The sequence below is a fragment of the Hesperophylax consimilis genome, chromosome 7 (assembly GCF_061612785.1).
Source record: "Hesperophylax consimilis isolate HC1 chromosome 7, BYU_Hcon_1.0, whole genome shotgun sequence".
Taxonomy (NCBI): Eukaryota; Metazoa; Arthropoda; class Insecta; order Trichoptera; family Limnephilidae; genus Hesperophylax; species Hesperophylax consimilis.
Genome location: NC_142842.1, coordinates 10,705,242 through 10,727,776, shown reverse-complemented (window position 1 = coordinate 10,727,776; position 22,535 = coordinate 10,705,242). Strand labels below are relative to the sequence as shown.

The 22,535-nt window shown below is 32.8% G+C and overlaps 1 protein-coding gene across 1 annotated transcript; it reads right to left on the bottom strand.

The window, feature by feature from the left end:
* LOC149422289 (GTP-binding protein Di-Ras2) lies at positions 1–22,125 on the bottom strand. Its single transcript, XM_089633705.1, has 5 exons — positions 21,819–22,125; positions 18,326–18,493; positions 6,366–6,475; positions 2,907–3,064; positions 1–1,331 (listed from the first exon to the last, which is right to left on the bottom strand). The coding sequence occupies exons 1-5, from the start codon at positions 22,002–22,004 to the stop codon at positions 1,153–1,155; spliced, it is 801 nt and encodes a 266-aa protein (XP_089489831.1). The 5' UTR covers positions 22,005–22,125; the 3' UTR covers positions 1–1,152.
* Between the last annotated feature and the right edge of the window lie 410 nt (positions 22,126–22,535).

Genomic DNA, 22,535 nt, shown 5'->3' with positions numbered 1-22,535 from the left:
TGAACATTCTCTCTTAAAACCTTTTGTTTCCAGCAAACTACAGCTTGTAATACTGCAAAAGACATTTTGAATGCAAGGGATTAAAAAAAATTCATTAAGTAGGTATATATTTTAGAACAAAATGTACCCAATTGAAAGAGGGTTACAACGGAGCTCTTAGTGGCAGAGCCACAATTAAGTAAGAATTTTATTTGAAACTAATTATTGATGATTTAAGCTGACACTGCACTAGCGATGTGTGTGTGTTTCCTTTAAGGCCCTTTATAAAAAAAGGTTCCGCCTCAATAGATAGCCTACTCAAGGACCAAGGACATAAAACACGCTTCTCAAAATCACCTCCAATCCAATCGATGTTATAATGTACGTCTTTTGCAATTTTACAATCTGTATTATAATATGTATAGAATTTGCACACATTTGTCAAACTCCACAGACGAATAATTAAGTAATTATTTCCCCAACCGCCGCACTTAAAGGCACATATCATGGAAATTACACTTTGTTTCAACAATTACTAAAATAAATAACTATTTATATGCACAAAATAGGTTCTTAGTTTGGGTTAATTAAATAATTTATGCATACTTAGATTGAAACGACACTTTCGCAAGTGTCGCTCTATACAATAAGTCCAAAATGGCGGCAAAGGGATCATTTTATAAGTAAAATTTTGAACTGAATAAAAATGGAATTATAATGAAAACTCGTTGTTTCTTGTAGCAATTATGTTGAAATGAAGATTGATTTCCATAATCTGTGCCTATAAAAGTGTGAAGTTTAGGGAAATATTCACCAATAATTATTATACACAGTGAAATAGTAGTTTCTCCATACAGAAATTAAAATATGCTGATATTTTATACAACATAATAATCCTGAGATTTTCACTTTCGTACTTCACATAAAATGCCGCGCATTCTATTAAATTTGACAGAACTCGACCTTCTTGATAATAAAATACCATCTGACACAGTAACGCTATGCGAAAATTGGCTCTAGGGAAAGAAACTTTAGAGTTTATTTTCTCATGGCAGTGCTGTCAGATGGAAACTTATCATTCTAATTAACAACTGTCAAACTTCTTCTTCTTTTGAAATATTGATGGCTACTGAATTTAGGGCGGTAGCTACCCGCCAGTCGGATTATTTTGAATTACTGCACGATACAGTCGTCTCCGTTGGACTGAGCATCCCTTATCTGCTGCTTGGCTTTCCTTGAAGAGCGGCGGATGAGAGAGCGGGAGCGCGGCTTGGAGCGGGACTCGTCCGAGGGCCCCCCTGCCGCCAGCGTGCTCGGCCTGCTGTCGGCAGGGCTTGGCGCACGGTTCTTACCTACAATAAATTACAACAAAAGAGTTAATTTTTTAAAGATATTTATTTATTTAAAAACAAACGGCACAAGATGTGACATTAACATAATTATAAAGTTAAAAAGCATAAAGTACGAAGCGTAAAAAATATAAGTACAAAAGATAAGAAAAAAATGTTTTAAATAATGACGTATTAATGAATTATTTGCCAATGATGCCAATCTGTAGAAATCCATAAATAACCTAAATGAATATTAAATTACAGGTGACGTAGCGTAGCTCTCTATTTATTTTCAGAATAATCGGTATTATATTTTGTTTAAAAAAAAATATCAAGTTAATTTCACAAGTAAATATAAAAAAATCTAAGCTTTTAAGTTGGGTGTTGTTTTTAGTAACAACATTGATCTTGCCCTACCAAAGATAAATAAATAAAACATTAAAAATGTTCGAGTAGAGGGTAGGTTTATTGCTTAGAAACTTGTAGTTGTGTAAAAAAATGGTTATTAAAATACCTTTTATCGTTTTTGCACTGGGTTTCTCAAGATAATATTTTGGCTCTATATTATTATAAATTGGTTTATATACCTATACATTACCTACCTTCTGATCATTGATCACCCCCCATCGACAGCCCAACCTAGTTTCATTTTACGACTATCTGCGGCTATGCCAACATTTATAACATATGCTGCGAGAATGACGGTCATTATAGCTAACAGTTCCATAGGTAAGTAAAATACGAGTAAACGAGTACGTAACCTGAAGGCAATGAGACTCGATAGTCCTATATCCCTTCATCAAAAACTGGGTAAATCCTTAGTCTTAGGGCTGTAAGTGATTAAGGAAAAAAATTACGACTGCACACATAAAAGGCAATGATATTGAAAACCAAAGAGAGAGTAAATAAAACACACGTAAATCTTTACGACTGTATTAACCCGCGCAGCTGTGTGTTATGAGAGTTTTATTACTCCGGTCATATAAATGTAATACGTGGTAATACCTGATTCCGCACACATAAATAATGGCATTCATCGGGAAATAATGTTGTAATTTTGTTACCGGGCACCATTTTTTTTGTTGATCATCCTTGGTATTAGTCTAAAAACTTTGTATCATCAAGGATCATCTACCCTCTACCCTATTAAATAAATATACACAAAGAACTAAATTAATAATTCGTCATCATTTAGAATAGATTTATCGCCAATTTTGGTGAGAACTGAGAAAATAAGCAAATATACCACACAGAGTTTTGGCGGCCGGGCGGAAAGCGACGTACCATATGTGCTGCCCAGTGGCGCCTGTTCCCCTAGGCTCCTCCCTAGATTTGGCACTGCTAATAACTGGTAGTGTTAAATGTGCCTACTAATACTAATATGGAAACCTGCGGATGATTCTTACAGAAAAAAAAACAGTTAAATTTAAAAAAAACTTATGGTAAAAAAATACAAGCAACGGTGATGGGTACAGATAGACCCACCCAATGGCTATAGCATTCATATGACGGAGTGTTTCGATTCTGAAGGGGGTAGGGAGAATGGAGGGGGTTGGAAATAATGAATTTTAGCTAATTAAATGTGTAAATAGATACCTTTACTAGTTGCGCTAACATACGCGCTTGAGCGCCTCTTTAGGCCACCGCTGGTGTCCTCGCCCGGCTTGGGCATTATCTTGGACAGGGTCAAGAATGTGCGGAATATCTCCTTTATATTATAGTCGCTCTTGGCCGAACATTCCAATACTTTGGCTCTGCAAAATGAACAACAAACCAACATTTTATACAAACATAAACAAACGAAAACACTACATAAAGGCAAGAGCCAAGTGCCAAGAGCTCTGTTTTAACTTCACCCATTTTCGGGAAAAAAGGTTAAATGGAGCCATCAGTTGCAGCACCATTTATAATCATAATAGTATAATAATCGTGTTTCTCATTTAGGGTAAACTTCTAGGATTTATTATTATTGACATTTTGGCTTATGTACTGGTCTCTTCTTACTCCCTACTCCCTACCCTCAGGGCCGGCCCTGCCTACCTTTTCGGAAATGTCACCAATTGTTTTTAGTTATAGAGTATCAGAATAGAACAACAACTGTTGGCAATCTAACCAAGATGATTTCACTTAGGTATATCCGAAAATTCGTCCAAAATCGTGATTTCACAAAAAATCACAAAAATCTATCGTGATTCCTACGAAAGTATGGCATATCTTTAACCCTGCTCACCTTTTGAAAATTCAAGTGCTAGCTTCCTTACTTGAATATCTGAATTGAACTTTTTGTGGTTCAGAAGTGGACCCTTAGATCACCGCGTAGGTAATTTTGGTAGTCCCACTCCCATAAAATATTCTATATTTAGTAAATATTTACCTACGACTACCGTTTTTAATACGCATTTAAAAAAAAAAACAATCATTTGATTCAACTTAATGACAATAAATAACAACTTTTTGCATTTACAATTTCGAAAAATATTGATATTTAATATTATTTACGTAAATAATAATTTACGAGAAAATTTCCATACAATACGCCATTTTGACAGAACACAGATATGAACATCGCGAATAATTCGCGTTTGTTTGTAGGCAGTGTAGAAAACATGAATGACATAATCGGCATAATAGACAATTCGAGATCGCTGGCCAAAAAGTAGCTAGCCGAAAGTATCTAACCCAATAAACATAAACACTAAAAAAATCATCAAGAATTATTCGTGAAACCTATGTGGTGCATATTATTGTAATGTCATTGAGCGCTTGGATTGTTTTGCTAAACGTAAAATACGCCACAAAGTCTGGCCTAAATTCAATTCAAAATTGAACAAAATACAGTTGCAGTTTATTTGAAATATTTAAAGTCGTACCACGTGGTAGTAATAAAGTCCAGTTTAATATGAAAAAGTGATTTTATTGTGAAATAGCAAAGGAAATTTTTGTATTTTTTATAACCTAAAAAATAATCTAGCCACTCGTAGACAGGAAAAAAAAGTGATTGATATCAAATACCCTAAAACATTAATAATTCCCCCAACTTCTGACATTTTTAATACATTTATTTTGATTCATAAGAATATATTTTTTTCTATAATATGATTTGCTTTTACAATTTTATGTGAAAAATTATGTTGGTTAATAAAAATGTAACAAAAAGGTAAACAAAAAAATTACCATATTGAAATTATGTTAATTCAACGAAAAATTATAAAAAATAAGAAATAAAACAACGTAGTAAAAATAAACTGTTAAAACTAAGTAAAATGTAAAATGATCGTCGGTTGTGTATAATATGTGAACTATGTAGGTATATTTTTTATTCTTTTAAGATATATATTTTTTTAGTATGGCCTATTTTGTTCTTTAATCCATATATTAATTTTGTTTCCCTTATTTTTTGTGTCGAGTGTCAGATCGTAGAATGCTTTTATAGCCTGGTATTTGTGGTGTCTTTGTCCAAAGTTTGTGTTTATCGACGGAGTTTGTACGTTTTGGATGTAAGCTCATCTAACTGGACATTAGCGCCTCCTTAGCGTGATTTGTGCACCTTGGTTTTCTTTCATACATTTTTATTACATTAGCTTTACACAGGAGTCCCTGAGGAAAATAGTTTCCCTAACGGCCTATTTCATCTTAAATGGTGCTGTGTGGAGGGTCCTTCAAAGGAAAATAAGGGTATAAAGTTCTGGGAAGGAAAAATGTAGGAATCTGAGGGTCATTGTGTCCAGGAGAGATGGACGTATGAATCTATTCCTTTACTGCGGTGCAAGGCGATGGGTCGAGAGAGTCCGGCCGGTGAGGTCAAAAGGCACCCTAAACCATCTCTCTCGATCCGTCAGATCTAGACCTAGACAGAAATCACCCCAATACCCCTAGGACCTGTGCTAGGTCACCAAACGCAGCGAACTACTTGGGGTGACCTATGTCAGAGGTGTTGGTTATCCAATAAATGGTTCCCTGGGCGACGGTACCCATACCCGCCTCCCAAATTGTAAGCATTTGGATTTTATGTGAAATATATTCTTTACTAGTGGACCCCGCAACACTTCGCTACTGCTAATGTCTTTCTCAGGCGTCTCCAACTTCGTCTCCACCATTCACATATCATTCATATATCACAATGTTACACTGTTTAAAAACTACATGACATAGACTTTAATTCGACTATACTGTACCTCATTCCGGTATAGTGATATTGCGTTAAGTATGCTTTGGGCGTCCTCGACTTCTTCTAACATTCAAACCACTCAATAAACACTCCTGGCCCTAATGGGAACAAACCTTGAAATTTTCAGCGATATCGGTTGACTACTTTTCGAGTTTTGCGAGCACAAATATGCACAGGCTGAATTTTTATATATTAAAACCTTACTGGTTTTTAGCTCATACATAAATAATATTGCTCATACATAGTAATACAATACATATTAATAAATATATGTGAGAAATTTTCCTTAATTTCTTATTTGCCGATTTTAAATTTTTATGTCATCATGAATATTTTATTTGCTAGGATTTAACCAACTCATATTAAGGTAGGAAGCGCGAGCCGAGCCTCAAATGATGGGAAAGGCAACACGGCGTTTAGTGTCTTTGCTGTTGCTTCGTTCCTTTCCCATAATTTGATGCTCGGCTCGCGTTTCGGTTCACACATGTATACCCAGCATTACATTTCACTAACGTACTATAAACCTGTCAACGTTTTTTTAGCATCCTCAAAAACGATTTGCAGTGTTTTTGTTGTTTGTAATTTTTACACATGTAAACTGCACATATAGAATCTACTTTGTGGAATATGTGATGAAAAATACAAATTAAAAAGGCCAAGACACCGCCATCAAGAACTAAGTAAATTCAATTTACCGCCATTGAAAGAAATGCCAACGTCAATATGCTACACTAGCGCCTCTAGCGGCCAGTGCTGGTGATACTGCCAATATTTTACTGGAGTTTGACGCATTTATAAAATATGATAGGGTATTGGTTGATTTTGAAATTCGAACATCAGTGGGTTAAATCTGTATGAATATTGAAAATAATATAAAATGATCTTACCTGAGCTTGGGGAGTTCACAGAAGACCCACTCAGATACGTCTTCTATCTGAACTTCCCGGTGGCTGCAGGCGAGGTCGTGCTTATTTCCTGCTATCACCAGCGGTATTTCCTGCAAAGAAAATTATTTATATCGAGACCAATAATTAATTTAGGTAAAGGTTACGAATTCCGCTTCACGGTAAATATCGAATGTTTACTTTGAATTAATAGTTGAATTTAATTATATTACTACTAAAAGTTACTATAAATGTTGGAGAACCTTTAATAACGCCTGCTCGCGTCCCCTTTAGAGTTATATCCCAGTTTTCAAGTAGTTGGTGGGCTACGCTAGGTTTGTATAGACTGGTTTGTGATTTAATTCTAATAAGATATTATGAATATAATCCAACTCTTGATATGAACATAGTCGCCGTCGGCTGCGACTATAACGGCGCCGCATACTAATTGACATATCGCGTAAGTGACTCAATAAACGAAATTAAAATTAAAAGTGCGTATTTTTCCGTCTCCCCCGACATAATAAATCATGTGTTGAATTAATAAAGCTAAATCCATTTATTTGAAAGTGAAATGAAGCGGAATAAGAGAAAATTTTTTTTTATTGATTTTAAGAAGGAATTCCAGAATACCATTTTAATATTTTTATTTGATGTGAATACCGCACAAGAGTCCAAACTGCTCCCAACCGTCTGGAGCCAGTGAGACTACGGCATCCTCAATTGGGGTGTGTTTTAAGGCTGAAGGTACCGGAGACGGGAAGGAGAGAGGTATGTGGGGGAGAACCTGACAATTCAAACTGGCTGAATGGTGGTTTTACTCCTTTATCTTCCATTCTGAAACGTGCCTTAAGTATAGTATAGATTATTTAAAAATAATGAATTGTGTAACAACACAAATTCATAAAATAAAATTTACTTTCGCGCGCCGGGATTTGAACCCGCGACTTTCCGATTGCTAGTCAAGAATTTTACCCCTCGACCACGTTGTCCATCAGCCGCATCATTGGTGTTAGTTTTTTGTAAATAAAGTAAAAATTGAGTTTTTCTGTACATGATAGCGTTGGATTCGGAAGTCTAACATAACCTCACATTTTGAATCTACTATAATTTTTGTTCTAAGACCGATGTTGCCACACTAACGAAAATCGTTAGTTACATTATATTAAATTCCTAAAAAAAATTGTTGACAGAATGTAACTGCGTACCTGCGCGATGTAAAATTGAAAAGAGGCTGATGCGGAAATTTGTTAACAGTAGAAGCTCAAGCCTTTTTTGCCCCTTCGTCAAATATATTATTTAGGCCGTAAGTTGCGGCGAGAGAAGTGATTTATTCCGGGAAAAAATATTTACAAAACTTAACCTGAGAATGACAGTCCACTGAAAAGAAATATTCCCTAGAAGTGTGACCTAAACGACTTGATTATTGATTTCTGAAGTTGCCAATTTACATAGAACTTTCGACTTGTAGACCAGAGTGTTAAATATCCGTAAATGTACCAGGGGGTCTAGCACAGTGAAATCGATAACTTTACAATATCAAATCGATAGGCGTAACTACTGACCATTTTATACCGATTTCCCGAGTACGGTCGCGCTGTTGATAGCCAGACCGATATTAATAGTGCAATAAATCAGAAGTTCACATACGCTGGCAACACGGGAGGTATTTTATATGAAATGACAGTCCTAAACGTCAGATGCCTACTTGTTAAAAATACTAATAAATTGAAATGTTAAAAAATCATAAAAAAATGGCGACTTGAAATAATAATTTTAATATACCTACATTGGCAGTCCGCATGTACTTTTTAAAACTAAAAAGGGAGTTCAATAGTTCATGAGGTCATAGAATGGATCAATTGATGGCGTCTTAGATGAATTGATTAAGTCTATAGATGGTGTATAGGATTTCTTTCAATTCTAAGAACTTAGTTAATTCACCTCCATTCATTAATAAGCCAGTTTTTTGCATAATGAACGACATTATCCAGAGAGTCGTGTGTATTGACAGCTTATCCGACATATTAAAGGTCGCGCTGAAAGCAGCGACTTTTGTCTACCGGATCTCGGAATCTTATTTTGACCGTGCTCGCAAATATCGCTAACTGACCAAAGCATATGACTTTATCGGTTGTCCAAAATATCACCATTCAAAATCAAATGTTGCATGAAATAGCTTAAATCGTGTTTGGTGAGCAGATCAGAGTAGCCAGGTATTTCCCAACCTTCCTCTTTCTCATATCTTCCCCCTCCCCACTTCAGTCTCACAACATAACAATAATTGGGGAAGCAATTCAGATGTTCAGAAATTGTTTATGTGTTCAAGAAAGATGTTTGAAAATAATTTGAAGTAGGTAAGGAAAAACCGAGCGCATTTCGGAAAACGGACACGCCCACAGGACACTTACTAGGTTTTATTTCTTCAGTGCTATTATCGCACGGATACTCACGGATTTTGTAATCTCCTCTTCATGGCTTTCAAAAAACAATGGCTCTTGAAATGGTTTTTTGCCTCGATGAACATTAATGTTGTTTTATCATTAATTTAAAGGTCGACATGCTTTAATGTGTTGTCGAGGGCACCCCTTTAAAGGCATTGAGTTACCAGTGTAAAATAAATCCCGGAACCTATAGTGAGTGTAGGCTATATTTGGACTAATAAATCATACCAATTTCAATCATTGAAGACAATATTCCCAACTCTCAAATGTAAAATGAGAAATAGAAAAAAATTAAACAAAACAAACTTTTTTTTTTTAATAAGTCGTTTAAACGTGGCTAAACCACAGTTTGAAAATGGCCTTGAAAGCCGAAACAGCTGTAACAATAACAAAAACCAAAAAATACTTGCAGAACTTAATAATTTTATTATTAAATTTAAAAATAAATTAAATGGAGTTCTACGAATTAAAAACAAAAACAATAAATAAATATGTGAACTTTTCAAAAATTTAATAATTGCATTTTTTTAAATAATAATAATGAAAAGAATTATATTTAGGTAGGTACTTTATATCTGGTCAGGAAAATCGATTCCATTTTTGAAAACCACACTTTATTTTTTTTTTATTGTTGATACATTATTTTACAATATTTCATATTTTAATTCAGTAATGTTGGCCTCACTGGGTTGTTTACCCGTGCTGAGGCCCCCATTTTATAATATAAGAAATTATACATTAAAAAAAAGAAAAACAACATTAAAATAAAGATAAATTTAAACTAAAAATAAAGATTAAAAATTAAAATATAATTATCACACTAAAAGAAAAATATTAAAAGAGAATGTAAATCGGCATTTATAATGATTTATGTGTTTGTGCGTGTTGCGTGTTTTTTTTTTTTTTTGTGTTGCGTGTATATGTTTTATTATTTTATGTCATAGAATTTTGGTAATATTCTCTTTTTGTTCTTTAATCCATTTTTTTATTTTGTGTTTGAATTTATTTTTATTTTCCTCAATTTTTGTTTCAAGTGGAAGACTGTTGAATGCTTTAATGGCGTGTTATTTATGGTGTCTTTGTCCAAAGGTAGTGTTTACCGTCGGAGTTTTTATGTTTTCTTTGTACGCTTGTCTGACCGGTCTATTAGTGATATTTTGTGTTTGTTGGGGTTTGTTTTTTTGGTCGAAAATGAAGTTTAGTAGTGTTTTAACATATAATTGGCGTATATCAAGTACGTCACAGCTTTTAAATATTTGGTCTGTGTCGGTTAGTTTATGTTTTTTGAGTATTACCTTTAATATCGTTTTCTGTGCGATTTATATTTGAGTGATAGCTGCGTTTGTTGCTCCTCCCCAAGCAATTATTCCATATTCTATTATTGATTGGCATAGTGCAAAATATATTGTTTTCAATTGTTTTATTTTATATATGTTTCTTATATTTAGGAAAATGTGTATTGTTCTGAGGAGCCTATTTGTGATTTGTTTGATATGATGTGTCCATCTAAGATTATGGTCAATTACGATTCCTAGATACTTTATTTGTTCTGTTTTTTCTAGAGGGGGGCAATCGCAGATGTTGGTGTTTATGCATTCGTGTATTTTTATGGTGTTTGTATTGGTTTTTGGCTGTCCTGTGTTAGTTATGCTGTACGTTGTGAATTTAATTTGAATTAAAGCAAATTTGAGATAATAGGCACAAAAACAATACAGATAATGTCAAGTCAAGACAGACACAAGGTATTGATGGATTTAAAATTTAAAATGTGCTATTCGAATGCGTATTTCTTTAATCAATTGCATTTCACCTACATAAATAAATATGTGATATAAATTACCGTAAAAAAATGATGAATATAAAATAATTTGATATTTCTCTGGCGTTTTAGCCGTTTTAGGTGACCAAATCTGTGTAGGTATCTCCACCAATCTTTCCCTTCCCCGCTTATTTTAGCCCTACAATATTATACCCCAACTGAGGATGTCGTAGACTCACTGGTTTTGACTGTTGGGAAAATAAAACTCGAGAGGACACCAAAAAGGAGAACTACATAATGATAAAAATACATAGCTCTCCCTTCACTGAGTCTCGAATCGATAACTTTGAAGAATTGTATGTTATTTTTTTCTGCGGTCTACGGTCCACGTGGTTGCATCTACCAATGAAAGCCTCCCTTATTTCCACGCAGCCTTCAAATTGAAAAAGCTGCCCCTTTGCTTTATTTTTGTTCTTTTAGCAGTCTGTAAATAAAAACCCCCAGCTCCGTTTAATATTTTTTAAAAGTTTTAGATTCTGAATATTTTCAAATCAGAAATAATTTGAAAGTTCAGTACAGAGCTTTCAGATTATTTGTTTCTAAAGAACAACCGTGCATAGATAAATAAAAAAAAGTTGAATTCCCCTTTGATAGGTTACCCGTAATAGAGTTCGTATAAAAATACATTTGACTGCAATATGTGTGGTAAACTGCCACCGGCTGTTCGACTTATGTCAAAATGTAAAAATAATTTATATATGCATTGCGAAAAAATTGATAATCATTAACGTTGACAAAACTGACACTAATGAATCCTGCGAATTTATTGAAACGTTAATATAACGAGTGATAACGTAATTTTTAATGTTATTATTATTATTTATTAAAAGATTTCTTGTTATTTTTTCTTTTGTCATTGGAAAATTGGTACAAGAAAGATTGAATTCAAGAAACAAACTCAAAATATAATTGATTTATGAAATATGTCGCTAGCGGGGAATTAATCTGCCAGCCCAATGGAGGTCTAGTATGGGCGATCGATAAAGCCCTTTGTCAATATATTGATGAAATCCGTTATCTATGGTCATGTAGCGATATTTGCGAGCACGGGCAGAATATGATGCACAAAAGACGTTACTTTTAGGGCGGCCTTCAACGTGTCGGATAAGCTGTTAATATGAAAAACTTTTTGGATAATGTCGTTCGTTATGCAAAATCACTGGGTTGTTAATGAATGGGGGGTGAACTAACTAAGCTCTTAGAACAGAAAGAAATTGAAATCATATACACCATTCATAGGCTTGAATTCATCTAAGGCGCGATCAATTGATACCATTCCAAATTATGACTAGTGACTTCATGAACTAATTAACTCCCTTTTTGGTGTCAAAAAGTACATGCGAACTGCCAATGTATATAAAAGTTAATATTTCAATTCGATTTTATTAATAAGTCATGTCAATTTATAAGTAATTTTTACTTTTGCGTAGCCTCCTAACGTTTAGAAATGTCAATTCACGGACAGATGCGCCAGTGTTGCGAGCTTATGTGAATCGGAAGTATTAATATTGGTCTGGGTATCAACAGTATGACCGTGCTCGGTAAAACGATATAAAATCGTCGGTAGTTACGCCTATCGGGCCGATGTTGCAAAGTTATCGATTTTACTGTGCTAGATCTTCTGGAAAGACAAACCTATACTACTACAAGAGGGCAGCTACTACAGGTTAATATTTTTATTTTACGTTTAGACAATAATTGACTATAATCTTTAATAACAGCGTAAGAACACCGCGTGCATAATTATTTCTCACAGTGAAAATCTAGCTTTGTTTGGACTATTTACACGCCTCATCATTCTATATCATGACTTGCAGGACTTTAAAAAACTTCGTAAAAGACAATGATTTATTCTTTATTGAATGCGCGATACCAGTAACGATAATATTGCGACGATTAACGTCAATTCACGTGGAGAGCTTGAATACAAAGAGATATACGTATAACATCGAATATAACATCAGAATAATGAATAAACATAATTAAAACCTTGAACTGTTGCTTTCTCACTCTAATTCTGCTAAGTCACATTCCATATTTATACATATTTAAGTTTTTTTAAGCATTGTAACATACTGCTACTGATATGAAATATTTAATATTTGTCTTGAAAACTTTTATTAACTTATCGTTTTTCGTCTTGTAAATATTTTAACCGATACCAAAAACTTTGTGAGTCACGACAACGCACTATGGGGCCGCCTACCTCGAAAGTTGGCATCAAATCATTGTTTTCAATTACACAAACGTTTATCGATTCATAGTTCCGCACGGACAGGTTAAGAAAAATGGGTAAAACAAATCTTAGAAATGTCTCACATATTTAGTAAAAAACAAATATATACACATGTAGCGATGCTACGAGAATATTCTGGAACGATCGCCAATGCAAAATTTATTTAATTTATATAATATGTAATTAAGTCAAAATGCTCACGTTATTTCGCAATTTTTTCGAGGTATTTATTTACAACATACCTATAATAAATGGTCTTCACAATCTTGTGACAATATACTATCTACTTGGTTTTACTACCGAAACATTTGCTGGACTTGTATTAACCTTCTCGTACCGTACGTATATTTGATAACATAGAATTCAGAATATTTACCACCCAATCCAGATTGAATTTAAATTGATTGTTTTCGTTATCCAATTGGTGGTATTATTGGCTTAGCGCGCTATTTTTCATTTGAAAGTAGTTACTCGTTTGGGCGGTAGCTATGTTTGTATTTTGAAAGGTAATTTTTGTATTTTATCTTAATTTTGAAGGCATGTTTTTATTTGTTAAACTAAATGTATTTTTTTTAATTACGTAATTTATTAATTACGTGTATTTTTTGTATAGGTACATTATGTATGAAACACCTTCTTTCAAATTACAGCAGCAATGCATTCTAAATTATTGAAAAAAATCTATTCATATTTTTTTTCAAATTATTCTACTAGTTTTAACAATGAAATATGTTTTATCATTTCCAGTTTTAATACAGGTGTGAAATGGTTAAGTTCAGCAGAGCTGTGTGATCTAGCAAGTGTTGTAATTTTACTTCTGCTGGAGATGTGAACGTTATGAAGTCACAGAGTAACAATATTTCTTGGCTCCTTGTAAAATTTTACGGGAAGGAAATAGCTTGTTATATTTTATCACTTAAGACCTTTTTGTCTTGAGAAATTTTGCCTATAAAAAGTTTTTTGATATGAGCTCTGATCGGTAGTGTAGGTACTTAATGTTTGGTACGCGTATACGATATGTCAAATATCAGCATAGGTCGACATCTTTTTGTTTTGGATAATGGCTTTAACTTTCAAATATAACAGGGCTTTAAAGCCATTTTTTACTATTTAAAATATTTTTTATTTTATATTTTTTTAATTTTATTTATTATAAATTTTTAAAGATACAAGTTTTATGCAGTCCCACAAAGCTGTCACACATGACGGCTTGTCTGTAGGTTCTACAAATAATATATATAAAACATTTTTAATTTTTAATACATGTATGACACAAAATTATACAATAAACAATATCACAAAATAATATATATCAAAGTACCTACCTATATACAAATTATTTAGGCAGGTACGTTGAGATGTTCAGGAATACATCAATAATAAAGTTCAGAGATACATTGATTCGTCGCTTATTAGCCAACGCTTAGTGTTTTTGGGGCAGGGTCTCTCATTATTCTGAGGTTTAAAAGAATTATTAAATTTATTGAAAATCTCTGGTATTAAATATTTAAGCGTTCGGCTTCCATACTTATTTGTTACTCTTGGAATAATGAGGCCCTTATTTTCAGTGAATCTTGTTGTGTGATTATGCACCGGTTGCTTTTTATATTTGCTATCTCCCTCATTATCCATTATAATAATGTACCAAAGAAGACCCTTTATTGGAAGTAGGCCCTCAGAACCATACAGTAGTTTTAGATTACTTCTTTGTCTGTAGATATTCGGTGGTACAATTTTTTTATTATAGCAATTTGTAAGTTTTGTATATATTTAATATAAATATTGCTTGAGTGCCCCCAAGTTCGTATGCCATATCTGAGTATGGATTCGACCATAGAAAAATAAATTATTTTAAGAGTACAATGAGGCAAAACAAATTTCAGTTTATAAAAATTACTTGCAAAAGATCGGAGCTGGTTACAGATTTTAGCCACTTGTTTATCCCATTTAAATTTATTGTCTACTATTAGTCCCAGATAAGTATATTCGTTAGTAAAGTCAATTGTTTCACAGTGGCAAATATTTTCAATTTTTCTATGAATACATTCAGAATTATGAGCAATTATTTTGGGTATATTCCATATTCCCAGGCTTGGTGATTTTACATACATACATTTTGTTTTTTAACATTAATAATTAAACCAACATCATGAGCCCATTTAAGTAGCTCGTTAAAGTCACTTTGCAATTGTTAAATAGCTATGATAGGATTTTCATTGGATACTACAAGTGCAGTATCGTCAGCAAAAATGAATCTAAAGGCCTTTTTAAAGAGTTTTGACATAACAATAACATATATAATGTACAATTTTGGACCTAAAATTGATCCTTGCGGTACTCCTGATTTAATATGTCTTCCTTTACTCATATCATTTAAAATCTTTACGTTCATTTTTCTATTAGTTAAGTAGTTTTTAAAAAATGAGAGGAGTTTACCCCGGATTCCAATGTTTTCAAGAACCTCAATTAATTGTATATGGCTGAGAGTGTCAAAAGCTTTTGAGTAGTCAATAAAAAGCACCAGTACATGTTTTTTAGAATTAAGTTGAGAATTTATAAAATCAGAAAATTTTTCCAGCAATTTATCACAACTTTTTTTTTTCTGGAACCCGTACTGGCATTCATCTATAATATTCAAATTATTCAAATATTTATCTAAATTTATCGAAATATATTTTTCTAAAATTTTTTCTAGTGCCGGGAGAATAGAAATTGGCCTGTAATTGTTAATTTCGGAGTGGTCTCCATTTTTGAAAATAGGTCTTACAATGCTATTTTTTAATTCATCGGGGATGAGGCTGGTATCGATTATTCTGTTGATAAAGTGAGCAATAACAGGGCTAAGTAATTTGACATGTTTTTTTAAATCAAACATACGAATTAGATCTATGCCCGGTGACTTTGAATTTTTCATACCTCCGATAATATATTCAATTTGCTTAGCATTAGCTCTAGGTAAGTACATTGAATGCGGTAGGGATTCTTGCAAGTGATTAGACGCTCGGAAATCACATTCATGTAACAACTTATTAACTCCTTCATCAAAAAAGTTAGCAAAATTTTCTGCCACTGCATCAGAAGATTGTGACTTTAGGAAATATTTAGATAAGACTTCATCGCAACCAGATTTATTTTTCCTACCCAAAATTGTATTAATTTCATTCCATGTTTTTTTAATGTCCTTGAAACAGTGATTAAATTTGTTATTATAGTATGCCTTTTTTGTGTTTAATATTTGTTTATTAAGTTTATTTCTATATTTTTTGAAAGCGATTTCATATTTTTTATTATTAGGCATTTTTATTATAGTTTCATGATATCTACAATACTTAAACCGTTCATTTAAATTGACAATTGAAGAAGGATAGCTTATAAAAAAGTTCTATATTGTTCAAGTGTCATATTCAAGTACTGAAAGACGGTTGTACAAGAATTTCTCCTTTTTCATCAAATTTCATAATGCCAGCGTTATTTGTAATCAAGTTTAATTAGATCTAGGTACTATCAATTACATAAAAAAAGTATGTCTAAACTAAAACACAATGATTATAAGACCAGCATCTCAGAGTATCTGACGCCAGTGACTAGAATCGTCTTTTGTGAATACTGACAGTCCTAGCTTTCAGGCACTGAAATTAAAAAAATGGTGCATGAAAGCATTTTTTTCCAATTGTGTCTAGTAACTAAGGTATTGAAGTATAAAAAAACATTAAAATATGACTGAGATATATGGAGCATCAAACTATATAACCCGATGTTTGATAAATGTACAAAAACTCTTTCATTCAAATTAGATTTTTGTTTTTATTTAAATACACGCCGTATTATCTGTGGTTACCAATAACTACTATAATGTAATAAAAGTACATACCACAATATATCGTACGTATATCGATTTGGATCTGAACTCTTGATAGATTTTTTAATTTTTTTTTATTTTTAACTTGAAAATGTTGAAATTTACGAGGCTGCGAAAACTACCAGAGTACCTCGCACGAAGCTCAAATTCAAACTAATCTCTTTCCGTCAATATCGCGTCAGAGGCGTCACACTTTTGAGGAATTACGTCGAATTTAATTAACTTTAAAACATGTATATTTCCAGAATTTCTGCCAACGCGTTCCATTACGCGGCCCCATTGTGCGACGCGTGGAGAATTGTCAGAGCTCATGCGAAAAGAAAATTAGCATTTTTTCAAATAATGCGTGTAAAATCAGAATTATTTCTGCTCGAGTTCACAAAAAAGAAATTTGGTGTGGATTTTAAAAAATTTTTTAAATTAGTCACCATAACCCTTTTGTCTTAGGAAAATGTCTAACTGACTAACTAACCAAACATCATGCAGACATCATCTGAAAATAAACCGCCTCACATATCTATCTTGGGACACACTACATCAATCTCGTTCATGTTACATGTTTTTCTGGCACTTGATATAACCCGCCTCAAGTACTGTTTTAATGTATTTTTATTTTTTTGCAGTATAAAAAAAAGGTTAGATTTATACATAAATATTTTAGAAAATATTATATTTAAGGTAATTTTCATAACAGAAGCTTGCTAAAACTTGTTTTCGATATTTGGTATTGGAAACAGTTTAAGAAGTGATTTTGAGGGGAAGGTAGAATTTTTATGTTGCTTCTTTCTGAAACTTAGATTGTTTTTGTAATATCCTCCCCAACCTATAATGGCGTAGATAAGATATTTGATAGCTTGATCGTGCTATGTCTTCCCTTTTACTATTCACTTTCGCGTCGTATATTCTCCATACACTTCTTACTTCATTCATCCGATCGACATGTTCAATCAATCTAAGCGTTCTTTTCTTAATGTTATCCTTTACGATTTTGTACAGATCTCCACATTCGTAATACGGTAATGAAAGTTTTTACCACATATTTAATTTTTACAGCATCAAGTCTTCCTTTCTTTCCTCAGGGGTTGGTGTCCGCACACTATTGCAGACTACTATAGTCTCGCTTGTTTGTGCGTTCCGTTTCAGTTTTAGAAAATCTGCTGCAATTCCTTTATTAATCAAGCAATACTTACTTTCACTAGATGGCAAACTTCAGATAGGTGGCAAACTTTGACTTATGGTTCAGTAAAGATTCTTTTTTCAAATGTGAAATCTTCATGTTTTTTTTGGGATTTAGTATTCGAATTTTTTCAATATTATGGTACCTGCGAAGGTACCTGAGAATGTTTAAAAAAAGAATTTTTCATTGAGAAAATAACGCTTCTTTGAAAAAAATGAATAATTCCTTATTTGAAATAAGAAAATGTTACACAATGTACCTTTTATTTAAATATTTTAATGATTTCAGAGGAACTTTTGGTTTTGATTTATTACAGAACAGAAAATTATAAACATACTTTTTGGACGCGAACTGTTTACAAAACTATGAGACCTAGATACGAGAGACTGTAGATCTTACATACAATGAAGGTGTTGAGTGTTACTAACCTGATAGTCGGCTCTCTGCTCCCGTATCTCTTCGAAGCACTGCTTCACGGCGGCCATCGAGGGCGCTGAGGTGGTGGCATACACCAGCAAGAAGGCGTGGGCGGTGGCGATGGACAATCGCCTCATAGCAGGGAACTGCATATCGCCGGCCGTGTCCAGAATGTCAACCTGCAAACCGACCATTACATTGTATATTAATTATTTATTTATTGTTTCTCACAGAATATTCACATAATAATCAACCTAACACGGACTAAGCCATAGATATCCACATTGATAAACCAGCCCATCAGGTAAAGGGGTACACACGAAGTAGCGGGGTGTGTGTAGGTAGCGTAACCGTCTCCTTTCTGTGATTTGGCAAATAAATGAACCTGACAGTATACTGGCAACTCGCATTGAAACTCACTACCTATTTAGTCCTCGGAAATAAATTCTGATTATGAATTAGTAGCCCTTTTAACAATGGAGTAATTTCTGGCTACGTAAAGAATCACCCCCTGAAGTTAGCGTACTTTGCTCCCGGACACCCTATATAATAATAATCTCAAACAATTGTGTTTTTTTATAAAACCAAACACATCTGTAATTCGCAGCATTCTTGAGTTCGGTTCTGTAGATTGGAGTCCAATTAGTAAGAGTTTCACAAAATAAAGATCGAATCAGTTCTAAAGAGACACTCGGACGCTCAAAATAGATATAAATATTTTCTAATAAAATGCACGTAACTTCCATTTTCCTTTCCAACGAGTCAACTTAATTTTCTACAAACCTCCTGTGTGAATATGTCGACTATACCTATAACATCAGCTGTAGTGGCGAGATTCCGGACATATGTAGCGATAGCCCCCAGAACTCTACAACATTTTTTGAAAGTCTTATTTTAACTTGACATGACTAAAACTTTACTGTCGCTTGTTTTTCTTTGTTGTTTCACACATTTACAGCTTTACTAATAAAAAAGACTTTCCAAACGTTAAACGGTGTTTTAGTTATACGTTGAACAAACCATCACGTGATTTTAATAAGAATTTCGTGAAAGTGATTTTTTAATAACGTAAATGCCTTTTGCGTATGAAGGTATCTAAAATTTCTAGTAACGAACAAAAAAACATTGGCAAAAGCTCTGAAAAGCTATTTCCTCAGCAGTTTTATTAATGACTAACACCATCTTTCTTTGGAACTCCATAATAACATCTGCGTTTATTTATTTTAATGTATTTATGTTGTCTTGTCAATCGTAATTGTAATTGCAATTGTAATCTAATGTTGTCTTTCCAGAAATGAGTTTTGTAAACTCACTGGCAATAATACATTATAACTTTGTTATTATTTTGTAATATATCTTGTAATAAATAAACAGGTAAATATTAACCGAAGAAATTAACGTTCATATTTTGCACACAATGAATCCAAAATGATTTTTTTGTTATTACTTGGGAATTCTGAGTAACTTTAGTATATTTTTTATTGTATAAACAAGGTAAAAAGTTAAGTGACAGTTTTCTTGCAAATTCCCGAAATTCTTCGAAACAGGAATGTGTTTTTAAATTTCGTATTCTGCAAATTTTTCCGACATTTCGTACTGTTTTTTTTTTTTTAATTTTTTCACGTTATATATTAAAATTTTCTAATTTATAAATATAATTTACATGTCAAACACAGAAAAGTAAAAAATACTTTTAAGTAGTTTCTAAAATGGTATTGATTTTTTTTTTAATTTTAACTAAATTTTGAATTTTGCCGCATTCCGCGTTTCGATAAAGCAGTGGTTCACAATTTGAATGTAAAAGTCAAACCTGACAGATGATGTTCGACGTCGAAGAAACAACAGAACGCAAATCAAGATGGCGATATTGCGTCAGATTTTTACATGACTGAAGTAACCAAAAGAACACAGATTGTTGGAATAAATCATCAAAGGAAATTGGTAAAAAATCGACTTAATAAACTTAAATCTTATTTCTTCGTTTTTTACAGATAGGCGTGCTGGTATAAAGTATGTTAGTTTAGTTTGTTTTGTGATGTAAAACTGATAAAATAAAAAAACTTATTTTATTAATCAATCAATATTAAAATACCGTGGACAGTAAAAAAACTACCCCCATCCGCTCTATTTAGAATGTATATAGCTTTTAAATGGCTTTTAAATATCAGTTTAGTCATTTTGAATGTATTAGTAAGGTTTTACGTGCACAGTTGTTTTTCAATTGTATCAAATCTACACCACGTTTATTAGTAAGATTGTTATTGTTTTATGATTACATATAGTTGTAGATCGTTATCGGACGGATGTTATTTGGTATTTATTTTTTTAATTTTTTTAATTATTTATACCCGCTAAACTACCAAAGCAGTTTGTCAGCAGGTCAGTTTAACAATAATAATATATTACTAAATCGTACAAATAACGAGAAATCACAATATTTAAAATAGATACAGAAGAATTTAAGAAACTTAAATAATTACAAAACAGAGCCATATATAAAAAAAGAAACAATAGAATAAATTTTAACTTACTAAAATACAAAAGAATAAAATACAAAGACAGTCAGTTTTAACACAGGAAAATTACTCATATTCATATATATACATATGCACAAGATTATAAACAATATCAGTATAAAAAAGCTTGATCTATTAACCATTTTTTAATTCGGTGGTGCAATTTGATTGAATTTTTATGTCCATTGGAATCTTATTAAATATGGTAAGCACAAGATAAGAGAAAGTCCGTTGTCCGTATTTATTTATAATTTTCGGAATGGAAATACCTTCATTTCTATTGAATCTTGTGTCATATGCATGATCTACTTTTTTTGTATATTGAATCTGACGTTATGTTTTGACATATAATTTTAAACCATAATATTCCTCGAACAGATAATACGTTAACTGACTCATATAATAATTTTATATCTCTTCTTTGTGCATAAATACGTTTGTTTACCAAAAGCTAAGTCATGGAGTTTTGAATTGATTGGATGTAACCTATATTTGTCTTGCAGGAGTTTCCCCAGGACGTTATTCCGTATCTGATTGTAAATTCCGCTAGTGACAAATAGATTATTTTTAACGTACTTATAGGCATAAAATACTCAATTTTGTAAATTCGCCCCGCAATACTTTGAATTTATTTTTGTAAACTGTCTCTCGGTTGTGTATATAAATAAACTAAAATAAAAAAAATGTAGTTATCAATCTATATAAAAGAAAATGTTCGTTTGTTCAAAATCTTAAATCTCCAGAAATTATAAAGCGATTGCTTTGAAATTTTGACACAACGTAGCATTGGAATACGCGTGTGTTTTTATATACCTATATTATATAGATGTCACCTGTGACAGGTAAAAAAAATGCTTTTTTAAAAACAGCGCCATCTGTTGGACGTAAAAGCAACGCGCGATATTGTTTATCTATCTGCACAAACAGACTGTGACATAGCAATGCGTGGCGGGGTGCAGCTAGAAAATTATAAAAAGGCTAAGCTTACCTTCAGCATCATGTGTCCAAGGTCATATTCTCTGTTGTAGAGGTCCTCCACAGTACTCCTGTACTTATCCGAGTACGAGTTAGTCAGGAATCTCCTGACGATGCAAGATTTCCCCACTCCCGCCCCTCCGAGCACCACAAGACGTATGCGCTCCGTGTCGCCCATATTAGTAATGTTGTTATTCATTTAATCAACAATACAATAAAGAAATAAACAGCAGAATTCTGTTCTTATTTTGAATTTTGAATTTCCAATCTGGAACACGGATTATGGAGCGCGGGGATTATCGGCTTTCGCGCGGCTTGTTTTGTTGCTGGAGTCCCCATTCAACGCGAGGCCCCATTGTTTTCTTGATGGTTTTTTGATGGAGTCTCGTTGTTATGGCAGCACCTGAAACAAATGGAATTCATTTAAATACCACAGTGCGGATATTGTTATCTCACTTTTTAAAATAATTTTATCTGAGTGATGAAAAACTCAATCCTATTACTGCTAGTCTAAAAAGAAGACTTAGTTGATGTGGAAGTACAGTTGTTATAAGTATGTACAATTGTTATAAGTATGTATATACAATAAAAAAGTACGCGTAATAATAATTACACAGCAGAACTTGTTTAAAAATAAACTGTTTTTATAAACCCAATAATAATATTATTGTATATATAAAAAATAAAAAATAAAATGGAGTTCTACAAATTAAACTTAATAACAATAAAT

What these genes read in the sequence shown, in the direction of transcription:
- LOC149422289 (XM_089633705.1), bottom strand. Translation starts at nt 22,004, where the DNA reads ATGAATAACAACATTACTAATATGGGCGACACGGAGCGCATACGTCTT. An exon ending in AGCAGAGAGCCGACTATCAG is followed by an intron (nt 6,476 to 18,325) that starts GTTAGTAACACT and finishes TTTTCTTTGCAG; the next exon opens with GAAATACCGCTGGTGATAGC. An exon ending in TGTTAGCGCAACTAGTAAAG is followed by an intron (nt 1,332 to 2,906) that starts GTATCTATTTAC and finishes AATTTATTGTAG; the next exon opens with GTAAGAACCGTGCGCCAAGC.